This window comes from Trematomus bernacchii, unplaced genomic scaffold (genome assembly GCF_902827165.1).
Source record: "Trematomus bernacchii unplaced genomic scaffold, fTreBer1.1, whole genome shotgun sequence".
Lineage (NCBI taxonomy): Eukaryota > Metazoa > Chordata > Actinopteri > Perciformes > Nototheniidae > Trematomus > Trematomus bernacchii.
In genome coordinates this window covers 12,186,822-12,209,978 of record NW_022987828.1, presented here as the reverse complement: position 1 = coordinate 12,209,978, position 23,157 = coordinate 12,186,822, and the positions used below count along the sequence as shown (strand labels likewise).

At 38.4% G+C, this 23,157-nt stretch overlaps 2 protein-coding genes across 2 annotated transcripts in view; both read left to right on the top strand.

The window, feature by feature from the left end:
* Positions 1–24: 24 nt before the first annotated feature.
* On the top strand, positions 25–17,374 carry actn2b (actinin, alpha 2b). Its single transcript, XM_034152700.1, has 21 exons — positions 25–350; positions 4,297–4,411; positions 4,551–4,670; positions 4,796–4,882; positions 5,014–5,101; positions 5,400–5,478; positions 8,052–8,133; positions 8,366–8,451; positions 8,685–8,777; positions 9,106–9,336; positions 9,511–9,658; positions 10,410–10,560; positions 11,643–11,751; positions 12,492–12,632; positions 12,848–13,030; positions 13,301–13,435; positions 13,730–13,909; positions 14,407–14,553; positions 15,191–15,256; positions 15,344–15,502; positions 16,375–17,374. Exons 1-21 carry the CDS (start codon positions 216–218, stop codon positions 16,531–16,533), a joined length of 2,694 nt encoding a protein of 897 aa, XP_034008591.1. The 5' UTR covers positions 25–215; the 3' UTR covers positions 16,534–17,374.
* Positions 17,375–21,858: 4,484 nt separating this feature from the next.
* LOC117499740 (ryanodine receptor 2-like) overlaps positions 21,859–23,157 on the top strand; it is an 86,460-nt gene continuing 85,161 nt past the window's right edge. The window contains 1 exon segment of the mRNA XM_034152334.1: positions 21,859–21,958. Within this exon segment, the coding sequence (XP_034008225.1) occupies positions 21,911–21,958 (48 nt within the window). The 5' untranslated portion in view covers positions 21,859–21,910.

Below are 23,157 nucleotides of genomic sequence, written 5' to 3'. Positions count from 1 at the left end.
TTTTGGGGGAAGGTATGAAAGGCATCACGTGACTGTCCAGTACTAAAGATACTGTCGCTTGTGCATCTGTGGCAACCAGGGCCAGACGTCTGTCAGGTCGGGAGGACAAGGGCAAGAGTGTGTGAGAGAGAAAGCAGCAGCTCAGAGAGAAGAAAGTCAGGGAACTATTCTGTCCTCAGAATTACAGTTAATCCAGCTCCGGAGGAACAGCAAGTATGATGACGATGACTCAGATGGAGACCACGGTGCACTATGATAACGGCTACGACGAATATCAATACATGAACCAGGAGGATGAGTGGGACAGGGACAATCTACTGGACCCTGCCTGGGAACAACAGCAGAGGAAAGTAGGTCAAAGAGAACAATCTGTTTAAAAAATAATACATGAATCCTATCTGTTATGAATGGAAAAGAGATAAAACTATTCATGCTAATAAATTACTCAAAATTAACCACATTACAAGAGTGTATTGAATTTCCAGCAGTTGATTTTCACATACTTTTCCAGGTATTTGGGTATACATTGTCGGACAACATAGTTTCAAAACCGCTCTGTTTGAGACTTACTTGCGGCAAGCAGACCTTGGTAAATAAATGTACATCCTGCTAAGAGTTTCAAAAATAAAATACCCGATGTTGAACCTAACATTTTCAGAAGTGTTTTTTTGATTAAACGTAGCGCGAATAAAATAGATTATATGTTTGTCATACCGTAGAGGCAAAGTTATTGTAGTATTTATCTTCTATTTTGTCCTAGTTGTGTGTGTACGTGCAACGTTACGTGGCAAAAGGCGCTAACAGAAGACACTCATATAAGCTAATGTCAATGTAAGGTTAAAACCGTTAAAATAACAACCACTTTCAATTGTTTAAATGTTACCATCCTTGACACTACTTAACCCCGTATTAAAGTAGACATTTTAACAATGAAGCAACGGCATCAACTTTTGCAAGTCTTCCAACATATAAGGTTAGTCTTAGTTATCTCTGACAGACTATACGTGTGTACAACGTGTGTATAACGTGCGTGTACTTCACATACTCGGTAATTGGCGCAGGCAATATTGCAAAATAAATTGCGAAATGCAGTAATTTTAAGGAAGGAATTATGTTTTTTGTTAACTTTCACCCAAGAACCGGAATTTTCACGTGACGTTTTAGTATGAAGGACAGCATTAGGTAACTTCCTGTGTGGTTCTAGTTACGTGCTGCTGATTAGACGCAGCCGGGGTTGCATGCAAGGAGGGCGGCTTGACGGACGGATGCGGCGGGTACCAGGCTGCTAACAATAGCCTCCAGCGGCTCTCCAGACTGCTGCCTCTCCACTGATACGCGCGGAATGCGAGCTGTCAACAGATGCTTCGAACACATGATGACGCTCTTGGGATTAGAATGGACGCTGCATCTAATTTTAACCTCGGGACCAAAAGGCATTATAGTAGGGTTAATCCAGTGTCCTTGGTGCGGAATTCTTTTGTTTATAGAAACCACGCAGAAATAATGTACCAGCTCAACTCAATATAGCCTCGGCCTCCCACACTGTCAGTTGGGCATAGGGCTTTAAAAGTTGGCCTTAAACTGCAGCTCTTCGCACAACTGGAGGCCATCAGCTCCATGCCCATAACCTCCTGTGGCCCCCACAGGGATGACAAAACTGTATTTTTGGTAACACAAGGCAGCAACAGGTCCCTTGTATATATACATAACAATCTTTCCAGTGTTTATATTTTACTTATCATAATTTGGAGTTGCTTAGTGGAGAGTGGTTTAGTTCTTGGAACAGCTGTTCACACTAATCAGAACTCATAAAGCACCAGTGATGGTTGCATACAGCAACATTGGTATAGTGTTTTTTTATTATGATGGGAGGTGATAAAGGTGTTCTTTGTCTGACTAGTTTGTTATAAACCCCTGCTTGACACTATTGTTGCCACAAGGCTTATGTTTGCTTCATTAGGGGCCACTATTAGTCGCCTTAAATATTTTATCTAATCCAATCTCTGGTGCAGTGGCCTTATTTCAAATCCTACTTTCAGATGAGGTAGCTTCTTTTCGTTGGATATTAATGAGACCTTTTTGAATCTTTTAGTTGACTCCGACAGATATAACCTCAGTTAACATTAATGTTTCAGAGTCTTTGTCTTTTAAACATGTTAAACAGCCGCTTCTCATGTATTTTCCATCCTCCTGGACATGGCATGCCAGCCTATGACCTAGTGAGGCCCCAAAGGCATCAGCCAGTTCAGTGACAGGGTTGGTCCTCGCTGAATGTGATTCATAAATATATTTAGCCTTAATCGTCATTGGTCTCTTGTGTTGAAGAGTGAGGTAGGGGGCTTGGAAAGTGAGCAGCAGGGGTCTGTGACTGAGTCAAATTTGGAGAACCGGCAGGCCACGTTTTTTAACAAGGAGGGCAGCAGTTCAATGTCACACTCACCCTGGGGACTCACTCAGAATGTGATGGCCTTTACTCCAAAGCCTGTAATATTATGTTCTTGCACTGGCACCCAAAGAAAAAGCGGCTGGCTGGTTCCCCCATAAACTCATGTGTTCATGAGATCTTTAAAACTTGCAGTTGGAACATGTGCTAAAATATCTAAAAGTAATGTCAAATGACGTTATCAATTTATTAGAAATAATTATTAACTGATAAAAGCATTTGACAAATTTGCTCTTTTGCTCTTGTATTCTCAAAGGCTAAGAATACACATTTATTGTACTATTTGCTCAAAACAGCCCAAACAAAGTGCCAAAAGAATAATATATATGTATTTAAATATAATCATCAGACTTCACAACCACTGATATTAAAAGTACTCAAAAAAGCTCCAGGACAAATAGATATGTGTTTTGGTGACATTGGAGATTAAAAGAGCACAATATCAAGTCTGGCACTGAGCTTACATAACAGACAATTTAAGTACCAAATATTTAATATAATATACTAAATACGAAAATGTAATTACTGATAGTAGCTTAAGATTTTCTTTCTATTGTGGCAAAAGTTTTTTTTTTTTTAAACAATGAAAGATCTATACATCCTTCCTTCTGGTATACCCTTACATTTATTTTTTCTTTAATAAACAATTGTTTATAATGCCGTCATCCTTAATCCACGCCTGCCTGTCTTCATGCCTTAGCGTTGTAATGAGTGAGACCTGGAATAACAGCATACTGTGATAAAGCGATCACCCTGCAGCTGTAACCAATCACATTCTAAGTGGCAAACTAATGACAGAAAGTGATGTGAGGCGAAAAAACTCTGTATCCACGTGACATTTTCACTTATGTTGACACAGCGAGACATTTTTACGTTTTTCCCTCCCGGTCTCTTATCGTGAGGCACAGCAGAGCGGTCTAAATTTAACACCTTGTATCGGTCGGAATGTGCTCTGTGGTCGGCTCGCAGCTTTCATCCGAGCAGTGTTGAGCGTCTGTGAACTCTGTGGCTCGCTATTGACAGACTTTTTAAAAATAGGAGAAGAAAGACAATGATCCTGTCTTAACTTGATTTACAGTATTTTAGTACCCCACCTGGAGTACATTTGGTTGTTAGCTTTGGAACTAGAAGAAGAAAAATCTGAAATTGGACACTAATGGGTCACTGAAGGTTAATCCATAAATTTAGCAGTGGACAAAGAGGTTAACATTGATTTTGTACATAGTCTAGTAGTGACGACTTGTTAAGCTGTTAGCTGCCTCACTTTGTTTAGGTCTGTTGCAGACAGAAATATACAGTGGTGGACGAAGTACTCAGATATTCTACTGAAGTAAAAGTAGCAATACTGCACTGTAACAATACTCTGTTACAAGTAAAAGTCTGGAATTTAAAGTCATACTCAAGTAAAAGTGTTGGTTCAAAATATACTTAAAATACCACATGGCTTATCAAAATCATGTACATTATATTTCTGGATAACGATTTTCAATGCATGAATACGTACATTAGATGTGTAAATCAGTTTATTGTTAAGTCATTTATTATTTTATTTTGTATTTAATACTCAAGTTAAGTACAAATACAGCAACCTTTTAGAGTACCAGTGCAATACATGAGTTCATAAACTTAGTGACATTGCACTGGGAATGTCATGTAATAAATGTTTAAAGTTATTGTTCAAATAGCTTTTAATACCGCTACTCTTTTTTTAATAAATATTCTTATTTCTCCTCCCCCTTTTTCTCCTGTAATGCAAGGAAGTGCAGAGATGTTATGCACATAATACTTTTTACGTTTGCATGATGACTTTCATAAAATCCTCTTTGAATTGACTGCTCTCTCTTCCTTGTTAGACCTTCACAGCCTGGTGTAACTCTCACCTGAGGAAAGCTGGAACTCAAATTGAAAATATTGAGGAGGACTTCAGGAATGGACTAAAACTCATGCTGCTTCTGGAAGTTATCTCAGGTGAGATCACTAAAGGACAATGTTTATTTTATAACATCATATTTTAATTATCTTGACTTTAATTTGATAATATTGTTTCAGTTTGAGCATTCAAAGTTACATGGAAAACTGGATCCATCATAAATGTTTTTATTTGTAGGAGAGAGGTTACCCAAGCCAGACAGAGGGAAGATGCGGTTTCATAAGATTGCTAACGTCAACAAAGCGTTGGAATACATCACGAGCAAAGGAGTGAAACTGGTCTCCATTGGTGCTGAAGGTAATCCTTCCTGTTTAATGAATATACTACAGCTGCCCAACATGGTCTCACAAACATAGATGTTAGAGTGATAATCAAAATGTTAATATTTACTCAAGTGAAATCTGATTTTGTTTGCCTTTCAGAGATTGTTGACGGTAATGTAAAGATGACTCTTGGAATGATCTGGACTATCATCCTCCGCTTCGCCATCCAGGACATTAATGTGGAAGGTGAAATGATAAAATCCTAAATAATCAGAGTCTAGTTATTGTTCTATAGACAATGTTTCACTGAGCGTAGACACAACAAACCTATACTGTGTTATATGTAACAATTCATTTTGAATTCACTCTCTCCTCAGAAACATCTGCCAAGGAAGGTCTTCTTCTGTGGTGTCAGAGAAAGACTGCCCCCTACAGGAATGTCAATGTTCAAAACTTCCATGTCAGGTGAGTGTTAAAGACATCAAGTACTGTTCATTGAGTCTAATCTAGTTTATGTGATTGATAGCTAAGGGTTGTCCTTTCATTCTATACCTAAGTAAAGGGATTATAACTGTCAACACATACAGAGTTCATACAGTGAAAATCTGCTAATACTCAATTCTTCCTTAGGCCTACTTTAAGCAATACAGATATGTCTGCACCATAGTTATGCTAGTTCTGGACTCCAGCATCTATGAGTTATTTTAGCATGTTCTTTCTCTGAACTGACATGTTGGCTCTCTCTGCTCATTGGCCGGTGAAGCTGGAAGGATGGCCTGGCCTTCTGCGCCCTGATTCATAGACACAGACCCGACCTCCTCGACTACTCTAAGCTCAACAAGGTGTCGTGTGGTTTCAATTGTAACCAGGATGATGTGTTTCAGCCCCCAAAAACTAACATGACTTATTCCCACAAAATTAGCACCCCTATCACAGTGTGAACTAATACAAACAAATACACACTACAGAGTCAGAATAATGGCACTATTTATAACGTGTTGACTTATGAAACACTGAGGAACATTTCTCTATATCTAGAACTGGAGGTGTATGCTATGTTTCTGTGTACAGAAAAGTGTTCTGATCCAGAGAAAATACAAAATATAGCAGCTTGAAGTTGTTTGTTGGGACCGTTGGTATTATTCATGGCGGTTTTGTATACACTGAGGGAAATAAGAACATGTCATATGAGTCTGTTGAGCATATGTAAGGTAAGCTGTTTAATGGAAGTCCAATTGTTTGTCGCAGGCAGAATCAGGTAGCATTAATGCCGTAGATAAACAGTATGTTATTTTGCTAATGGATTTAATCAACGGATGGGTTTCTTCTTCACAGGATACCATTTTATCATTAGTCTCACATCATGCTTCATTAATCCTAACTAAAGCAGTTCACAGTGTACACAATTTAAGCATCATTAGCATTCATTGATCAATTTAGAAAAAGCAGTGCCTATACAGTACCATTGGACCTAATGGGGAGCTGATAAATATGTCTACCTTGTAGTTATGACGAACCAGTACAGAGTTTGCCTTGGTGTGTGCATTGTTTTGAGCTTAAATGCTTTTCATGGTGTCTGGGTTTAAAGGATGTTGAGGATTCCCAGTGTTTGAATATAAACAGGCGAGGGCCTCAGTGTACTGCTTATTTGCAGAGCTACAAGACCAACTGACAGCCCTCCAGTTTTGTAACAAGTAAAACATCCTTTCCTTACTGGAAGAAGGTGCTGCAGTAGCAAGTTCGGAATATTTACGTAAGGCTTTTTCTTGCAGTGCTAGATCTGTTTTGATATAAAACCACAACTTGGAGGAAAAAAGACAAAATAAATGTTCCTGTCCATAAGCTTTTGTTGTGATTATATTATGTTATACTGCAAATAACTAATTAATGGGCTAAACAATCAGACAGTGTATTCATGAGAAAGTCGATAGCTGAGCTTAAACAGGAACATTTACTTTACCTTTGGCCAAATTTGGCTCAGTATATGTATAGCAGGGGAACACCAAGCTCGATTACAAAGAGTGACATTTTCATTTGTTTTGGAAAGAGAAGGCGTTCACTTTTCAACACACAACTCTCTGGCGTGACTTGGAGTTGACCCTGAATATTCACAGAAACTTGAGCCTAGTCCCCTTCAGTGCTCAGGCTTAACTTAACCTCTGCTATTGTCCATGATGTCACGTCGTGTTCCCCACTCAGAGGCTGCCAGTCCTCATAAAAGTCAGGAAGATGTCTACTAGATTGGAACTGTCATGTTAATCCGTCAAATCTTAAGGATGGTGTTGAGTCTCATAGTTAGGAAAGGGCACTTGAGGTAAATATGAATGATGGGGCACACACACATAATCTACCATATCAATTTCTTTCTACTGCTTTTTCTCACACTTTAAATCTCTTTGACATACATATTTACACACTCGACTTTCAGTTCTGCTCGTGCTGCCAGGAGACAGTTTTGCGCCAGGCAGCTGTTGAGTCTGGCTCCAGGTGAGAGCGTTTGTTAAGCTTCAGTGTTACTGCCCGCTGAGACAGCTCTGGTCAGGCGGCACACACACGCACTCACACATAGAGGCCTTGGGCTATCCTTCTATCCATTCATCCATCCCTACATCCCGTCATGAATTCACCACCCTGTCCCTCCGTCTCTGTGTGTCCTGCTCTGGATCTGTGAGCAGCTGGTCCTGTCATGTAGTGAGCCAGCCCCCAGCCCCCTACGTTTATGGAACAGCGGGACAGAGATAGGGACAATAGCAGCAGCATGATAGCATGATCCCTTTACCTCATTGCACTCTCACTGACTGTCCCATTAGCAGGGAGGGGCTCGCCGTCAGCTGTTGGCTAAATGCACCCGTCCCACTCTGGTTATGCACTTGGTTTCTCCTGTTGAAAATATATGTGATGTTTATTGTAGGGCTGAAATGTTTTCTTGGGTAATCTGTTATTAACTTAATTTACGAATTCATTTAGTTCAATAGTGTTGTCATAAATAGTGTAAATTATTAAAATCAAGTACAAACATGCTGGTTATGATTTTATACAAGGATTTTAAGATGAATAGCCATATTGAAAAATAATCAATTATTTTAAGTCTGCATCAGAGTATGGACATCCACTACAATACACTTTTTTATTTTTTTAATATTAATGTTAGTTTACAAATGGTCGTTCTCTTAAGCATAAGTTTCTCTTTAAGTTTCAATTTTTTATATATCATGTTTTAACTTAATATAATAACACTGCAGACAGAATGTAGAACTTCTTAAGCTTATTCAAAACCAATGCTATTAAATTAATACGCATGTACAGTAGGAGATCAGGGAGTACGATGTGTCCACCATAGCATGGCGGTCAGCGCAGTGGCATTTTAAGTCCAGCATTGCTGTTCAGTGATGTAGAATTATGTTTCTTTATTTAGGATGATCCTCTGGGGAACCTGAACCTGGCTTTTGACATAGCCGAGAAACACCTGGACATTCCCAAAATGCTGGACGCAGAAGGTAATGCTTTATGAAATACATATATAAAACATGATTTTTCCAAATAGAAAAGTCAACTTATATTTCAACAATATGCTGTACTGTTGTGTTGGACTGTCATATTTTGTCTGTTGAAGGTCTATTTTGTTTTGCAATGTTAGTCCTAAAATCACATTTAATGTAGACAATAAATATGTTGCTTCTGTCTCCCTTCATTCTTCCAAAGTAATTTCCACTTTTTCCTCTATCTAAGACATCATCAACACCCCGAAGCCCGATGAAAGAGCTATCATGACCTATGTGTCCTGTTTTTACCATGCCTTTGCTGGAGCTGAACAGGTATAGTTGGTGAACCATCACCTTACCAACTTTTATTTTTAGCCAACCCTATCTATATATTCATTTTGAGAGCGGGTGCAAAATGATTGTAAGTTTGATTCTAACTTGGCATTTGACCAACAAAAGTATTGCTGGGATAATGTTCTAACATAATTTGAAAGGATCAATGGGAGCGTGGCCCGCTGTGTAACTATGCTGATGTAATTACAATTTATTGTGCCCTGTGCTCTCAGGCAGAGACGGCTGCCAACAGGATCTGTAAGGTGCTCGGTGTGAACCAGGAGAACGAGAAAATGATGGAAGAGTATGAGAGACTGGCCAGCGAGGTAAAGCAAAATTAATCTTTTGATGAAAAGATATCCTCTTTTATGATGATGACACATTGTGCAATTTCATTTAGATTTTTCCAAAGTAGATTAAACTTTGGAACCTTTGTAGATAAGAGTATACACAGTACACGTAACACTAAAGTTTGTCTCCTTAGATGACTATATACCAAAAAAGTACAGATTGAAATGTGTTTTCCCCCACTTATGCATCCATCTGCTGAATGAAATTAATAATTCATCACAGTCTTCCTGACACACTAATATCTTAGCATGGTGCTTTTTCTTGACTCTCCACTTATTCCCATGTTGTCCTTCTGTTTCCAAGCTGCTGGAGTGGATCCGCCGCACCACTCCTTGGCTGGAGAACCGGACCCCAGAGAAGACCATGGTGGAGATGCAGCAAAAGCTGGAGGATTTCAGGGACTACAGGCGCCAGCACAAGCCCCCTAAAGTGCAGGAGAAGTGCCAGCTGGAAATTAACTTCAACACCCTGCAGACCAAGTTGCGCATCAGCAATCGCCCTGCCTTCATGCCCTCCGAGGGGAAGATGGTATCTGTAAGTCACTCCAAATTCTTCCACTGCCTGTGTGTGTGTTCACCATCACTGTTTATGTCAAGTATTTTAGAGGTAAAACAGTCAACAGCCAACTGATGTTTTACACTAATATACATATTTATATATTTCTCATTTAGAGTGAGTTTAAACTTGTATTTTTGATGTTGTGTACAGGACATTGCCAGTGCATGGCAGGGCCTGGACCAGGCAGAGAAAGGGTATGAGGAGTGGCTCCTCACAGAGATCCGTAGGTTGGAGAGGCTGGACCATCTGGCTGAAAAGTTTTGCCAAAAAGCCACCAACCATGAGAACTGGGCCAGCGGTCAGTTGAAGTTTTATATTTCAGCATTTTAACTGTCTGCATGCTTGCTTTTCTATTAATGTCTTACTGCAGCACAACACTACAGTGTAACTATGTTCAAACTATGATTCTGATATGGGCCATTTTGATATCTGGTGCTTAATCAGTTTCAGGTCTGACTTTTTGTGATGCAATCTCAGTCTGAACAGTCATAGTGGATTTTTCTGGGACTTTTACATCACTTTAAATCAACATTGACACTCTCAATTTTCTGACTTGCGTGTCATATCAACTTATAATGAAACCATCAATACTGACTTCAGCAGCCTCTATGTTGACAGCTTGCTGCATGGGCCTTCATGTGATTACATTATTTTTTACCAAGCGGGTCATTCCAGGAGTGTCACCAGTTCACTATGATCAGAATTGAGCCTTGAGGCTTACAGTGGTAACTTATCCTAGATCTATGGTCCATGATTATCTGTTTATTTGTTAGCCTTGGCCTCTGTATTCCTGCTTCTCTGACTGCTTTTCAGTTTTCAAGTGTTTTCCACTAACCCTAGGGTTTGTTTAGACTTGTTCCTTATTAGAATTGATTGAAGGTTTTATGGTCTGTCCAATGCAATCAGCCTGTAGTGGCCTGCCACAGGTCACGTTCTCCATCAGCAATGACCAAATAAGGGCTGTGTTTAGACCTCACCTACTAATCATCTTGTTGTTCCCCTCTTACCTCATTTCTTTCTCTGTCTCTTTGCATATGTGTGATATTCAGGTAAAGAACTGATCCTCTCCCAGAACGACTATGAAACAGCCACCCTGATTGAAATCAAAGCATTGCTTCGAAAACACGAGGCCTTTGAGAGTGACTTGGCAGCTCACCAGGACAGAGTGGAGCAGATTGCAGCCATTGCACAGGAACTAAAGTACGTACTCCCTAAAGCAGACGTTTGCAGTCATGAGTCGAATGAAGCCCAGGAGTATGTTTTCACGTCTGCCAAACACAGTGCCACCAAGGGGAGGCAGGGGGCAAATAGCAAAATCAACTAATGCAATCCCAATTTGTGTTTCTTTAATAACTTGTATTGTATAACCTAGAGGGCTGATTGTCTCGAAAGATTATTCATGACAAGCAACAAAGGACGTGCAGAAACAAAATACTTCTTTCTCACAGAAAATGCTTCCCTTCAACCATTTGAGATATTACATGAAGACAACAGTGGGAGAAAAGCAGAACAAACACATTGGAACAAAATGAACTCACTGTGGAAATGTGACTTTCACAAAAGTATTTGTTTAAACGACTTAAATCCTCTTCTTCTTGGTTAAGAATATGTTACCTTATCTTAATAGAAGGGGAAGGGTGTAGTACTGAGACATGTTGACATTTTTAATCAGCAGTCGATCAGCAACACCTGTCCATAGTTATCTTCTCTGTCCGGAATTGGCCACAGTACTTCCTGTTTCAAAGTTATCCGCTTTTCTAAAAGCAGATGAACGTTAATGAATTGTGTCTTATATGGGTTGGATGGTCTTGTCTTAAATTGAAGGTGCTTACTTAAAGGAATTGTCAGATCACTTTTCAGTGATGCTACAGAAAGGAACATTACTCTGGTGTTTTGAAACTACGCTAGTTTACCAAACAAGACAATAGTGATACTGTGTTGTGTCTCCATTTGGGATCAAGGTTAAATAAATAGCATTAGTCAAATGTAAAGACATTTTCTTCGCTTTATTCGTCTTTACTTGGAGCCTCTTTTAAAACTTAACATCCACTTGATGAATATTTCCTTTGTAGCTATATTTCTAAATGTAATATTATATTTTGGCACATTTCTATGACCAGACCTTTCTCATTGAACACTTGAGTCTGACATTGTGCTTTTATAACCCTTTTTAATCAGTTTTTGTTATTTTTGTTTTGTATCTAAATGGCTGGGGAACTATAACGCCATAAAGCTATTTTCCATAATTGAAATGAACAGCTGTTGATGCTTTGTTTTTCCAGTGAGCTGGACTACCATGACGTGGCTGCTGTAAACCAGCGCTGCCAGAGCATTTGTGACTTGTGGGACAAGCTGGGAACCCTGACTCAGAAGAGAAGAGAGGCACTGGAGGTGAGATGACCCACTCTACCTTTTTTTAAATTATATTTTGTGAGGTTAATGTTTTCACATATCTTAGGATAAGTTAATAAGTCTCCACAAGAGTGCGCTAATGTTCCACACAGTCCCCAATAGATGCAGAATCCAAAACCAACTCAATCAAAATGTCATTGTAATCATATTTAGATGTCTGTCAATGACATCTGAAACAGTGAAGACATGACTGATTGATGAGGAGAGTATCCCCTCTCAAACCCCTGACCTAGATAGAATGGTAAAACTGAAGGGTGTAAGGGGATAAAGGAGAAATAGATGTAAGAGTCCTGTCCAGGAAGTGATTGGCCGAGAGCCCGCGAGCCACTTCCTATGATCCGTGCTGGCCATCCAGACCTGTGAATGTGTGTGGCCCCTGGAATAGGGCCAAGGATTAAGTCTGAATGACAGGGACAGAGGTCTGTTTTCTGTCATTTCCCACACCCCAACACCCACTGTATGCGGGGAAGGGAGGGGAGGGATTTTGTCAGGAACAACGAAGCCAGAGTTAGGGGTCAATGAGGCCATAACAATGTTATGCGCCCTCGGATTAGTCATTAAAACAGGTGAGGGGATGTTTTTCTGGGATTTGTATGTGAGATGTGATGAGGATGACTTCTCCTTAGATCAAGGCAGACTCAATGCTGAGCTATAGGTTGGATGTTTTCAGGGTTTATAAATAAACAATCCAGACATGTGATATCTTGTAATCCCCTCAGCGGACAGATAAGCTGCTGGAGACGATTGATCAGTTGTTCATAGAGTTTGCCAAGAGGTTGGCTCCGTTCAACAACTGGATGGAGGGAGCCATGGAGGATCTGCAGGACATGTTCATAGTGCATACTATTGAAGAGGTTCAGGTAGGTTCTTTCATTTCACAACAGGTATGCTGTTATCAAATGTAATTTAAAGTGAACCTGCTCACAATTTTCCTATGATCATCCTTGGAGGTGCAATGTTATATAATGTGTAATGTTGGTATACCTGTCACACCAAAATATAACTACATAATATTATCACTCTTGACAAAATTGAAATTTTAATAAAATGAAGGACTTCCCTTTTTCCATTCCAGAGTTTAATCGCAGCTCATGAGCAGTTCAAAGCGACTCTCCCCGAGGCGGATGCAGAGAGACAGGCTCTCTTGGGAATCCACAATGAAGTGCAGAAAATCTCCCAGAGCTATGGGATAAAGGCTAACATTGTCAACCCATATAGCACCCTCACAACTGAGGACCTTATCGAAAAGTGGGACAAGGTACTTGCGGCTTCAACACTTACTGACAGACTCATATCAAGGAATAAAGTCATTATTGAGATAGTGGCCGTCTAGCCATATAAGAAACATAAATTATGAAATATCTACGCTTCAAAGTCAAGAAGTGCTACATTAAAGTTGTATTACTGAGTTAAAGGACTATATAACACATAGTAGTAGCATGTTGCTACTCAATGTCTCTTTTTAGGGGAAGCCAGCTTCTTGCAATTACATCTAAGCCCTGTGTGTGTACATGCATGTGTTTTGTAGGTGAAGAAGCTGGTTCCTCAGAGAGATGGTGCCCTCCAGGAGGAGATGGCGCGTCAGCATGCCAATGAAAGGCTGAGACGACATTTTGCTGCCCAGGCTAATCTCATTGGACCGTGGATACAAACCAGGATGGAGGTCAGACATACAGGCTTCATTTGAAATTTGACCGTCACCTCTATCTAATCAAATAAAGACCTAAAATGGAAGATGATTACATTCAAAAGCATTGTACCGTGGTTGTGGCTGCCCAGATAATGTTAATAGAATAATGCAAATTATTATTTCTATACACATAAAATGTTCAGATGCTATATATCCTGATATCCTATATACTTTAGACAAAGGTTAATAATTACCTGCCTTATTAGTGAGGATTGTATGATCGAAATTGGTCCAAATATTAGATTGTCCTTGTTGGGTTTGCTACAGGAAATTGGCCGCTGCTCTCTGGAGATAGGAGGCACCCTTGAGGACCAGATGACCCAGCTGAAGCAGTGTGAGCACGTCATTGTTGCCTACAAGCCCAACGTCGACAAGTTGGAGGGAGACCACCAGCTAATCCAAGAGTCCCTGGTGTTTGATAACAAACACACCAACTACACTATGGAGGTACAGGGCAAACAGTGTTATAAGACTATGCATGGACATGAACACTGCACGGATACTAGGGTTGTGTAATTTCAATAATCTTGCGGGAAGATACGTATCATTATACCGGGGTTATGAATAAGCTAAGCAATATCTTGCCTTGTCTTTTTTTTTATGCAGAACACTAAGATCACAATTGCATTTATTGAAGTCCCTGTAAAACTCAACATCATAGCACTACTTTCTGAGCAAATAGATTAACATTTGGCTATAACAGTTATACCAAAGTGCTTTGAGGTTTCTTTGGGTGAATACATTTGTGGAAATACAAAAATGTAAAATTGATTCATACAGACTATTAATACAGTATGACAAACACACAAATCGATGATAATATAAACGGAAACTGACACATTAAGCATTAGTAAACCTACATTTAGATATCCAGTTTTAAAACCTATTCTAACTGCTCAAGGTGTGTCTGTGTTAACACATCTGCTCTGTCACCACATCAACAGCATATCCGTGTCGGGTGGGAGCTGCTCCTCACGACTATCGCCCGTACCATCAACGAGATCGAGACCCAGATCCTCACCCGGGATGCCAAAGGAATAAGCCAGCAGCAGATGAAAGAATTCAGATCCTCTTTCAACCACTTTGACAGGGTACAGCTTTCTACTATTTTGCATAACTGCAGTCTGTTTTTGGGCGATTTTGAGTGACTGATTTGAAGCAATCAGAGCGATTCAGAAGCCGAGCAGGAGGTTGTGGTGGTAGCCCTATATTTAGAGTTGCCCTGTGGCTTTTATTCAAGCTACATCAGAACTGTAGGAATGTCACAGACTGACTGACTGCGTCTCACCATGGCGGAGCAACAGCATGGATAATACAAGTGACAAACACAAAGTTGAAAAAACTTGCTGTGTACTAGATAAGAACATTTTGTGTCAGTCTATACAACTTCCACATGCAGTGTGTGCATCAAAATATATGATTTACTATATTTGCTCAGTTTAGAAGCTCTCAGACATCAGTTATCATTACATTTTCATCATCTTTAATGTCGAAACAGCAAGATTATGTGCTAAAAGTTGAGAGAATTAAAATGTATTTTACAACAAAAATGATATGATTGTTTCAAATTTGGAAAAGTTGTCTTGGACTGATTCTTACAATATTTCTGTCATATTTTTTGCTATATTAAAAATCATGTTGTATTGTATGTGATTACATTTTCCCCCTATTATGATGTATTATTTTCTCTAATCTCTCCTAAATCTGAAATGTGGCTTTGAATTGCAGAAGAAGAATGGAGCAATGGAGACTGATGACTTTAGAGCCTGCCTCATCTCTATGGGTTATGACTTGGTATGCAGTTTTAAACATGCTATCTCATCAGTACTTTACACAAATATTGCTTGATATTTTCTCATTCTCCATCGTTGTGTTTCTCAGGGGGAGGTGGAGTTTGCCCGTATAATGATCCTGGTGGACCCCAACGGTACTGGAAACGTCTCTTTCCAGTCTTTCATAGACTTTATGACCAGAGAGACTGCTGACACGGACACTGCTGAGCAGGTTGTGGCATCCTTCCGCATCCTGGCAACTGACAAGGTATGTGTGTGTATGTGTTAGCGTGGCTTACCAGCAGATATTCTTAGGCATATCTATTCTATTCCAGTTATTACTTCCAAGTATTTGCCATGCCATTATGATTGATGATGTACAATTTTATTCATGAGCTCAAAATGGAAAAGGGTGGAGATTGTAGCAATTTTAGGCTGAACAGAAACAGATGCAGGACACAATGTGAAGTTAAAAAAGGTGGCCTTCACTGAAGAGCCAGGTAATTATACACAGTAAATCAGTCCAAACTGAGAAGACAAATCCAGGCTGGGATCAGGCAAAGTCCCAAAACTTTGGAAACTAACACTAGAAGATGCTGGAAAGTGACACACCAGGAAGAACATAGATAATAGGCTTTGAGCGAGAATGAAACTGTGAGTGTATTTAAGAAGCATGACACACCGCTAGAATATACAAACCAAGTTGTTAATTGATTTCATCCTTGCATCATCTGCTCAAATCTCTAATGGAGACAGGAGGGAAAGAATTGAGGATGAATAAACAAAAGAAGGGAACAAATGACTGTATAACAGGTTGGGTAGATGGGAAAATCATAGGCAGGTAAGAAGGGCAGGTATAAGATAAGATAAGATCTAATTTGTTGATCCCAAATTGGGAAATGTTTGCGTTGCAGCAGCATAAAAAACAAGGCATTGCACATAAGTGGAAATAAACTATTTAAAAATGTAAACATCTCAAAATGTGTGGAAAATCAAGAAGTCGGGAGCACACAAGGTCAAGAACTAAAACGGCAGGAGATGTTAGTCTTTCATTAAAAAAAAGGAGAGATTAGCAATATGTTCTCTGTATTGGCATGAATGTTTCCGGAAACAGGCCTGATGTACATTTTGTCTCCACAGCCCTACATACTAATGGAGGAGCTGAGGAGAGAACTTCCCCCTGAGCAAGCAGAGTATTGCATCATGAGGATGCCGCCATACGCTGGCTCTGGAGCTCCACCAGGGGCGCTGGACTACACCGCCTTCTCCACTGCCCTCTATGGAGAGAGCGACCTTTAACTGACTAAAAAACCCCTTTCACCTACTGACCATGAACCTAACCACCCCTCCCTACCTATCATCCATCCCGATGAATTTAAAGAATCTATAAGAAAGTTGGTTCAAATATGTTGAATTAAATATGTTTGTGACCATCCCTGGTTTTTGTTGATTAGTTTTTTTACATTTGGCTGTCTACAATCATGCTGAGCATTGTCAAATGTTTTGGTAATCTTGTTCTGTCCTCTTGGATAAAATTGCCCCCTAAACAAAAAAGAATTTCCATGTTTAAATTATATTTTGAGAAAAAAATGATTGTATATTTTATCTTGTGTGTTATGGAGTTTGCAAAAAAAAGGTTATGTGATTAAGAGAAAATGTAATCAATCATAAAACAGATCACTAGAAAGAACATAGACGTCTTTATGTCCTGATTCGACTAGCAGTGTCTTGTAGTGTTTAATGTTTCCTCCCAGTGCCTTTGTTTTGGGAATACAATCTTCTGATAGGGCGTTTTGAGATGCTTTAAAGTGAATTACAGTTTACTAAAGCAATTTCAGACCTCCTGCCATCCAACAATAAACAGTGTTCAAAATGGGTTCCCAAAAGTCTAAGAATACACAGTATCAACAAAGGAAAAGTGGGAAACCACAAGAATGCAAAAGTAAATGTTTACAATTGCTCAGTGGTTTAAAGGCAGAGAATGCAGGTGATTAAATGTGCATTATTCATGAGAATTGTGTTTTAGGATTGAAACATTTTCTGAGGGTACAACAAATATGTAAATGCTTACATGTGCCAAGAAATGTAAAAGAAACTGCAAAAATCAACACACAAACAAGAAAATAAAGATTGAATGACGCACAGGTCCTTATTTGGTAGTATTCATTTAAAGCCTGCAGAGGTTCACTGTCATGTTTTTTCTTTCTTTCTATGAGCTGGAAAAAAGGAGCATATTTGCTTTATCCGGCAAATGGGGCATGGCTAATGTATAGCACTCATGGCAAAACATTTTAAATGTGTGTAAGATTACTCAAACGCACTTTTTATGAATTATTGGATCTCTTTGTTGACATTTTTCTATGCAGCCAAAGGCATTTAGCTGACATTCTTCTGTATTTCCCCAGCTTTCTCTAGAGTAATGTAAGCATTTTTGAAAACAAGTTTTGGCTTAAAAAGCAAATTTAGCAAGCTGTGCTGTGTTGTATGCCTGTAATGTGTGTGCACGTTTTTTCACAATGATCCTTTGTGGACAAATTTAAGAACTATTGCTGGTAGAAATATACCAGCTGATTCCTGGTTTGTCCATATTATACAGCTATTTTGCTGCATGTTACATTTCCATATCACATTCTATACCTTTTGAGATTAAAATAAAGAAATGCTACATAAATAATTTTCATACAGTCATGCACAAATGCTGTATTTAAATATACAGCAATGGCAATTATTTAAAAATATTCTGGTAATTGAATTGCTCATAACGTATGATACTAAGCAAATAACTTACTTATAAATATCATGTTGATTAAGTCAAATATTTTGTGTGTTTGATTTCACACCCATTGGCAATTTGTGAAGGGTTCTAAAATACTTTGGAAGTTATCAAAGTGATGGAATTCTCTGTGAAGAGGGTCATTTGCCACTTCACACAAACTGAACCCAAGCACTGAAGCTCACACTTAATTTAGGGAAAGCAATCTTCTTTAAAAGAAAAGTATACTTATACTTTTACTGTTACAGATGAACATAACTTTAGTCACCACTGATCCATGTGTCCGAGAGATATTTTTAAAGCTTTGATTTGTTATATTTGGTAAGAAAATAAAGATACTCAGGCAGCACTCCTTGAAGAAATGTTCTGGTTCTGTTATCAACAAATTCAGTGAGTTCAACTTTGAGGGTGAAGGTTTAATGAACAAATAAAATAAATACATTTTGAGTCTAATTCAAACTGTACATTTTAATGGAATGATCTTAGGTTATACCTTGTCTCTCATTCTGCAATTTCGCTATATTGGAAAATATTAAAAGTCAAATCCAAAAGGCTGGAACATGCTGTCACACCTGAACTGGAGCGTGAAAGTGTTAAAAGGGGGAGATAGAGTAGATGATGCAAAAAAGGATCACAGGCCTTATTCAAACCTGCATCTACCACAGCAAATAAGGTATTTTAATACAAAAACAAGCATTCAAAAGTATTATCAAGTCAGTAATTAGACATTTTCATGCTGTGAGTTACAGTATATTTACATCTGGAGTGGTTAGGATTTTACTTGGTAAGTATAGAGTATGGAGATTTACATCGCATCTTCTGAGGAGCATGGATTTGCTCAGAAATGTCAGGACAATAAATCTATTATTATCTTCAAGGGAAGTTGGACGTTGGTGCCAGGATGGTATAAAATAAATGTCATGTAACCAAAATGGGCTTGGGTCCTCTAGGTATAATGAAACCCTCATTGAGTATTATTGTATTTATAGCCCATTAGATTTAGATATATTTTGTGAGCAAATTGAACTTTTGTTCTAATGGTGTGCTAAGTAGGTACAAGTGGGGGGTTACCATACACAAGATTAGTATTATTCCCCCTGGGCACCATTAATATCCAAAATTACGAGAATCCATCTATTCGTTTTACACATACACAATGGAATAAAGGATCATTCAAGTGAAGCTATGACCAGATAATGTCTCTGGGGCAAATGATGAATGGTTGTTAAAACCCAGCAAAAATAACCCCATGAATATTTGAATGGCAAATCATTTCACTTTATAATATCCTTTATCTAACCAGGTAAAGAACTCTTTGAGATTAAAATCTCTTTTACAAGAGTGACCTGGCCAAGAAGGGCAGCATGAACAAAGTTACAACAGATAAAACACAGGCAATACAGGCAGACAAATACAGCTGTAAAACACAGATAAAATGGCACATTAGCCAGTCAATATGCAAAATAAAAGAAACTATTAAAAATCATTAAAAACTGGAAAAATTTAAAACGACTTTTGGATATAGGAGCACTCACATCTACCAATGGTGTCGTGTTCTCTGTCCTTTAAGATGGACCTGAATTCCCCAAAGGTGATACAATTTGATAGTTTCAGCTCCTTCTGTACATTATTCCAAGCAGTGGGGGCAGCATATTTAAAAGCTGTTTTACCCAGCATCTGAATAAAATCTTGGGAGCGCAGGCCATATAGACTTTCTCTTTTACACATACATGTGCAAATGTAAGAGGGAACCAGCCCAAGCAGAGATTTATAAATAAAACCCAACCAATGGGAAAGTCTGCGAGCAGACAAAGATGGCCAATTAGCAGCAGCATATAAAGTGCAATGGTACACAGTAATAAAACGTAAAGCACAATGGTACACAGTATCCAAACTCTTTAGACACTGGTCAAAGGCATTCATATAAAGCAGATCACTATAATCCAATACAGGGAAAACGTTGCAGAGATCAAATGTTTCCTTGAGAAACAGGATTTGTTTCTATGAAAGAAACCTAATTTTATTTTTAGCTTTGAAACAACATTTGCCATGTGTAACTTGAAAGACAAGTTCTGGTCAATAATAAAACCCAGATATTTGTAAGTAGTGACCCTTTCAATATCAGTCCCTTGAACAGTACAAATCTTGGGTAGAATAGAAGGTAACTTTTTGCCATTTGAAAATATCATCAGTTTGGATTTGTCTGCATTTAATACTAACTTGAGTTGATATAAATGGGTTTGAACAACATCAAAGGCAGACTGGAGGAAATCAAGACTTTGCTCTATAGAAGCGGAGTAACTTTGTCTAATACTTCCGAGATGTTTCCTTTGTACTGTTTTAAAAAATGTTTTAAAGCTAATAGACAATTAACATATCCTACAACTCAACACAGGCCAATAAAAAAAGTTTAAATTAATACTTGAGTATTTCCATTTTATGGTGCTAGGCCAAATGCTACTCATTAAATAATGAGTATTATATTTTGGTTGTTTTTTATAAACCAGTATTTTAAAGTGGACCTATCATGCTATATTTGAATAATATAGTATAGGACCATAAGGCATATTTATACTTTTTTTTTTTTCAAAATACCAAACAGATCATGCATTTTAGCCATGCCTCATTTTGCTCAATTTGACAATTTCTAGCTCTGTTTTTGCAAGGGCTGATTCTGTGAGAACAGCACCATCTACTGGCCTGGCATATGTACTACAGCGTCTCCAGCGCTTTCGAACGGCAATGGCCATGGCTGTCTCCTCCTGATTGGTGGAGTTGGCCCAATAGCCGTAGCAGGACAGTGTTCAAATCTGGATCAGTTTTTATCAGATCTGTTGGAGCCCCTTTTTTAGAGATTTGAGTATGGAGGAAAATAGAGAGGGTTGTGTTTTCTGACACTTGGTGAGTTCCCTGGAACACCGGGGACACATATTCATGTATAAAAGACGTACAAAAGTGCATTTTGCATGATAGGTCCCCTTTAAGTCGTTTACTACTCAAACTGAAAACAACAACACTTTTTGGATATTGAGTCGGGTGTTGAGTATTATCCAAATGAGTGGATGTACATTCCCCAGAAGTTATATTAACCACACATAATTAGCAGGTCAGAGGTGTAAAGTAACGAAGTACATTGATTCAAGTAGCCTACTGTACTTAAGTAAAATGTTGAGATACTTGTAGGCTACTTTATTTTAGTATTTCAATGTTTTGCTACTTAGTAATTCTACTCCACTACAATTCAGTTGCAAATAGTGTACGTTTACTCTACTACATTTATTTTGCATCTTTAGTTACTTTACAGACTTGGATTAATAAAGTGAAATAAAAACACTTAAATAAGACTAGTTAAACCTGGAGTAACATTCACAAACTAGTATACAAAGTAAATAAAAGAGCTAGCTGCACCTTTACCAGCTTTGATAAACACATTATTGCATCCATAATTATAATCAAATCATATGATCTGAAATGGGCAGATCTGCATAATGAGTAAGTAGTATTTTGATGCCAATACTTTTGTACTTTTACTTGAGTAACATTTTGATTGCAGGTCTTTTAATTGTTACAGAGTATTCCTACACCCTGGTACTTGTACTTTTACACAAGTACAAGATCTGAGTACTTCTCCCAACTCTGCAGGTAATATAATTGTAGAAGTATAGACGTCTATAGATACTACAGGCCTGGAACTGCATCCTTCTTCACTTGACAAAGCCCTCCCGCCAAAATAGCAGTTGTAAAAAAAGAAAAGAAAAATGGCGTCACGGGAGTGGGGCAGGCTCCGCCCTCACATGAACACCTTCTTCTCACTACTTATTTTGCCAGTCCTCCTCCTCTCGTCCTCGTCACTTCAGTTAATGATACTCAAGTCTGTATTGTGTGGCTTGTTTTGTTCCAATAATGACTGACACTGGAGAGGGCGACGAAGAGTTCCATTTTCTACGAACGGTGAGAGTGAATTTTTTTGGCAAAAGTTGGACCTAGAAAGGAATGATATGTGGGTTAGCAAACTAGCTAACAAGCTAATTAGCTAGCTCAAGCTATGTCAACAATTATTAATTTTCTAAGCTCTTTGAAAGGAAGCCAGTGACTTAAAGTGTTATATTTTTTTTAATGTAAAACCACTTAACTCACAATTATATAACTATTAATTGTGTATGTTGCTAGTACTCAGGAGTGTAGTATTGTCTTAGGATACAAACATAATAAAGTTAACTTCTAATTAAAGTGTCCAAATATTTGAAAATGTTTGCCAGTTAAGTTACCTTACATTTCTGTGAAGGCAAAACGTTAACTCTGGCAAACCTTAATACAAATAAAAAACCCAACCTAAATGGCTCCAGAAAAATGTATTGCAATATTGTATCACCCCAATTTTAATATTGTCTACTCGTTAGTTAGTTACTTATTTAATACAGATTAACAGAGCTAGTTTAATACAAAAATCACCTCTAAAGGCAACGTTTTTAACAGTGTTGTTGTATTGAAATAATGTTTGATTTATATTTAAATAACATTAATGTAACATTAACAACATTTAATTAAAAAATGTTTTTTTGCACAGCTCCCAGCAGCATTATTACTATCTTCATCAGTTTAGTTTAAAAAGAATATCACAAATGGTTTGCAAGATGCTATCATGCTCCCTGGTTGTAAGTTGTCCTTTCACTGCTTGTTATCTTATAAGGGCATGTCACAGGGAAGGAGAGTGTCTGTTGTGGATATGAAACATCACACAGGCAGTGATTCAGATGGTTACTGACCCAGTATCCACAAGTCATTTTGCAAGGTCGATCCACAAAATGAAATTACATTGTGGATATCTGTGTCATACATAATTAAATTAGCCACCCAGATCCTGACAAATCATGCCCCACGCTCAATGTCTCTATTAGACATACTAGTTAAATATATGACATGTGTGAGATAGCACCTTTGCTTTTTCCTTTGAAAGTCACCGTTTTATGTCGTAAGTGTATTACTTTCCTTATGTTGATGGGGGTGGTCTTCATATGAAGCAAGGTGTTTCTGCTTTATGAACTTGGTTTTTCAATTGTCAGGCCTTTTGACTTTTGGATTAAGTCTGGTGGCGCAGTGAATTTTCACTTGTGAAATGTACCTTGAAGAAGAGCCGAGTGCTTTAGCCA